This window comes from Cariama cristata, unplaced genomic scaffold (assembly GCF_000690535.1).
Source record: "Cariama cristata isolate BGI_N322 unplaced genomic scaffold, ASM69053v1 scaffold15197, whole genome shotgun sequence".
In the NCBI taxonomy this organism is placed as follows: Eukaryota; Metazoa; Chordata; class Aves; order Cariamiformes; family Cariamidae; genus Cariama; species Cariama cristata.
The window spans coordinates 20,582-23,228 of NW_009625106.1; the positions used below are offsets into that span (position 1 = coordinate 20,582).

A 2,647-nucleotide genomic window follows, 5' to 3' on the forward strand; every position below is an offset into this window, starting at 1 on the left:
GCGAGGCGGGCAGCACGGGGGGGTGGGAGGGGGCTAAGCAAGTGTCTGACACTACGGGGCAGCGTGGGACCCCCGTGCTCTGCCTACACCGGGCATCCTTCCATGTGCTCTCCATAAAACCCTGGAAAGGATCCCCCCTGGAGAGGCCCAGCCACGCGGGAGACTGGCCCTTCCACACTCCCTGCACTTCTCTAAAGCCCTTTTGTCTCCATCACCCTGACGCCAAGTAACACCTGGCACGGTAACAGGACACCGAGCAAGAAGCAAAGTGCTGATAAAGCGTGGGGTCTGGCGGGCGAGCGCAGCGGGGTCACCCGAGAGTGGTGACCTCAGCAGATGTCACCTTTTTTTTTTTTTCCTCCTGAAACCAAAGACCCAGGAATTTCTAAGGCATTCCCATGGTATGGGGATGCTCTGCCTGCTCCGCTTTTCCACCGTGGGCAGCCGAGCCCTGGGGTGCCGCGGCAGCCGGACTCACCAGTGCCACACGTGGCGGTGCACGTGGTCCAGGAGCCAAAGCGCCAGAGGAACTCGGTCTGCTCGATCTCGTTCTCGCTGTCCGCCGGGCGCTGGATGGTGTACTGGTACCGCACCCCGGGGTTGGTCTCCTGAAACAGCAGCTGCGGGGAGACAAGGGCGGTCAGGGAGGGGGCTAGTGGAGAGCAGTCAGGACTGGCCATTACACCCCAGGGGCTTCTCGGAAGATCACCACCTGCCCAGTACAGCCATAAGGATGCGATTCTCTGTCCAGCTCTGCACCAGGGCTGCTTTACCTGTACCCCAGCAACAGCTCACAACCATTTCAGAAACAGGGTTAGCAAATGGCTGCAGCAGTGTAGGAGCAGAAAAGCTGCCCCTGCTCAGAGCATTGGGCTTGTGGACATGTCAGGTAAAAAGAAAAAAAGGTAACAGTGAGAACGCTGGGAACCACCAGAACTTTTATGTCTCCCTTGATGAAGAGCCTGGAAGGATGTCCCTGTTAATCCCGTCCAGTCCCACTGCTGTAGGCAGCCCCTTCCAAGGACCTACTCACAAGGTTCAGCACGGTGAAGGGCCCAGGACGGCCAGACGGCCCCTTCCCTATCCCCTTCCCCGCAGTCAGAGCTGGGGCAGGGGGTTTTGCAGGTGCCACCACTGGCCCCAGCCCGGGGTCTGCAGCCCGTGGGGCAGGAGGGACCCTCCCACTGGTTGGGAGCACGTTGAGCAACATCTGCCCCTCTCCATCACTCCTCCTGAGCTCCCAGAGAGGGATGTTACAGCCGGAGGGAGGCTCCAACTGCTCCCAGCCCTGTGTGCTGGACCAGACGGACAGACATGCAGGCGAACATCAGTCACAGTGACCTGTCCTTTGGGATGGTGGCAGAAGGAAGGGAAGGGGACGCAGAGGAGGACTCAAACCTCCAGCCCCGCAGAGGAGGACTCAAATCTCCTCATCTCCGCGTGTCGCAGGGAGCATCGTGCTCCAGCAAGCGCCTTGAGGAAACACCGCAGCACATCTTGGCTCGAGGTGCCGGCTACCTGGCAGCTCCTGTTTGAAAAAAAAAACCCCGGGGGGGCGGCCCGGCCGGGGGGGGGGCGGCGCCCTGCCGTGCCCTGTGCCCTGCGGCTGGGGGTGCACCCGCCCCGGTGTGACACCCCACTCGTGCGGTGGAGGAACGGGCTGCGGCAAACAGGAGGAAGCCGCTGGCAGCAAACAGCAGCGATGGCGCCTGAAGGAATTTCCTTAATTGCTCCCCAAGTGAAATGGGTTCCCGCTGCTCCCAACATGCATGAGGCTGCTCCTGCGGTTGACACAAATCCTGCCCAAAGCACCGCCCGCACCAGTGCTCGGCAAAGGCTCTCGTGCGGTGGAGGAACGGGCTGCGGCAAACAGGAGGAAGCCGCTGGCAGCAAACAGCAGCGATGGCGCCTGAAGGAATTTCCTTAATTGCTCCCCAAGTGAAATGGGTTCCCGCTGCTCCCAACATGCATGAGGCTGCTCCTGCGGTTGACACAAATCCTGCCCAAAGCACCGCCCGCACCAGTGCTCGGCAAAGGCTGGGAGTTTAACCTTGTTTTTCTTAGCCTAAGCACCCTCACTATTACCAAAGCTTTGTTGTTCTTGGAGCTTTGGTGGGAGTGAGGGCATCTTTCCAAAACCTCTTCATGAATATCGCAACATTTTTGTCAAAAGGTTTTAATTAGGTTACGAATGCCAGAAAATGATTTGCGGGCGCTGAACACACCAGCGTTCCCATTAAGAGCAGCACTTGCTGGCAGACGAGCCCAGGATCCTGCTCACGTTTCACCCTGAGCCTCTGCTGGAAGAAAAGCAAAAGGCAAAGACTTTGGCTGCGCGGTGTGGCTGGGCTCCGGGGCGAGCTTCTGCACGGGGGCTGATGCTTGGGAAGAGCGCACCGGGCTGAGCCGCGATTGCCGGGGCCGAGGGGGTCCTGGGGCTCCGTGGGATGTACCTCCGCGGTGGTCACCACCTCTGCACCGCCAGGAACTTCAGCCTGGTGCCGGCTGTGCCATCGCCCATGGGATCACCCTCACCAGCTTCTCCAGGGAAAAGCCTGGCCTCCTGGGCATGAGGATGTTGGCTCCCGACAGCTTTGCATTAACTGGCAGATCCCTCACTCCTGACTGTCCCGGTGGCTGTTCCCAG

General features: G+C 60.1%; 1 protein-coding gene across 1 annotated transcript in view; it reads right to left on the reverse strand.

The window, feature by feature from the left end:
• The window catches only part of ADAMTS7 (ADAM metallopeptidase with thrombospondin type 1 motif, 7), a gene marked incomplete at its 5' end in the record, with an annotated part of 42,750 nt that overhangs the window by 14,144 nt on the left and 25,959 nt on the right, over positions 1 to 2,647 (reverse strand). The window contains 2 exons of the mRNA XM_009703480.1: positions 479 to 620; positions 1,034 to 1,232. Coding sequence (XP_009701782.1) covers positions 479 to 620; positions 1,034 to 1,232 — 341 coding nt within the window. The remainder of the gene's footprint in view (positions 1 to 478; positions 621 to 1,033; positions 1,233 to 2,647) is intronic.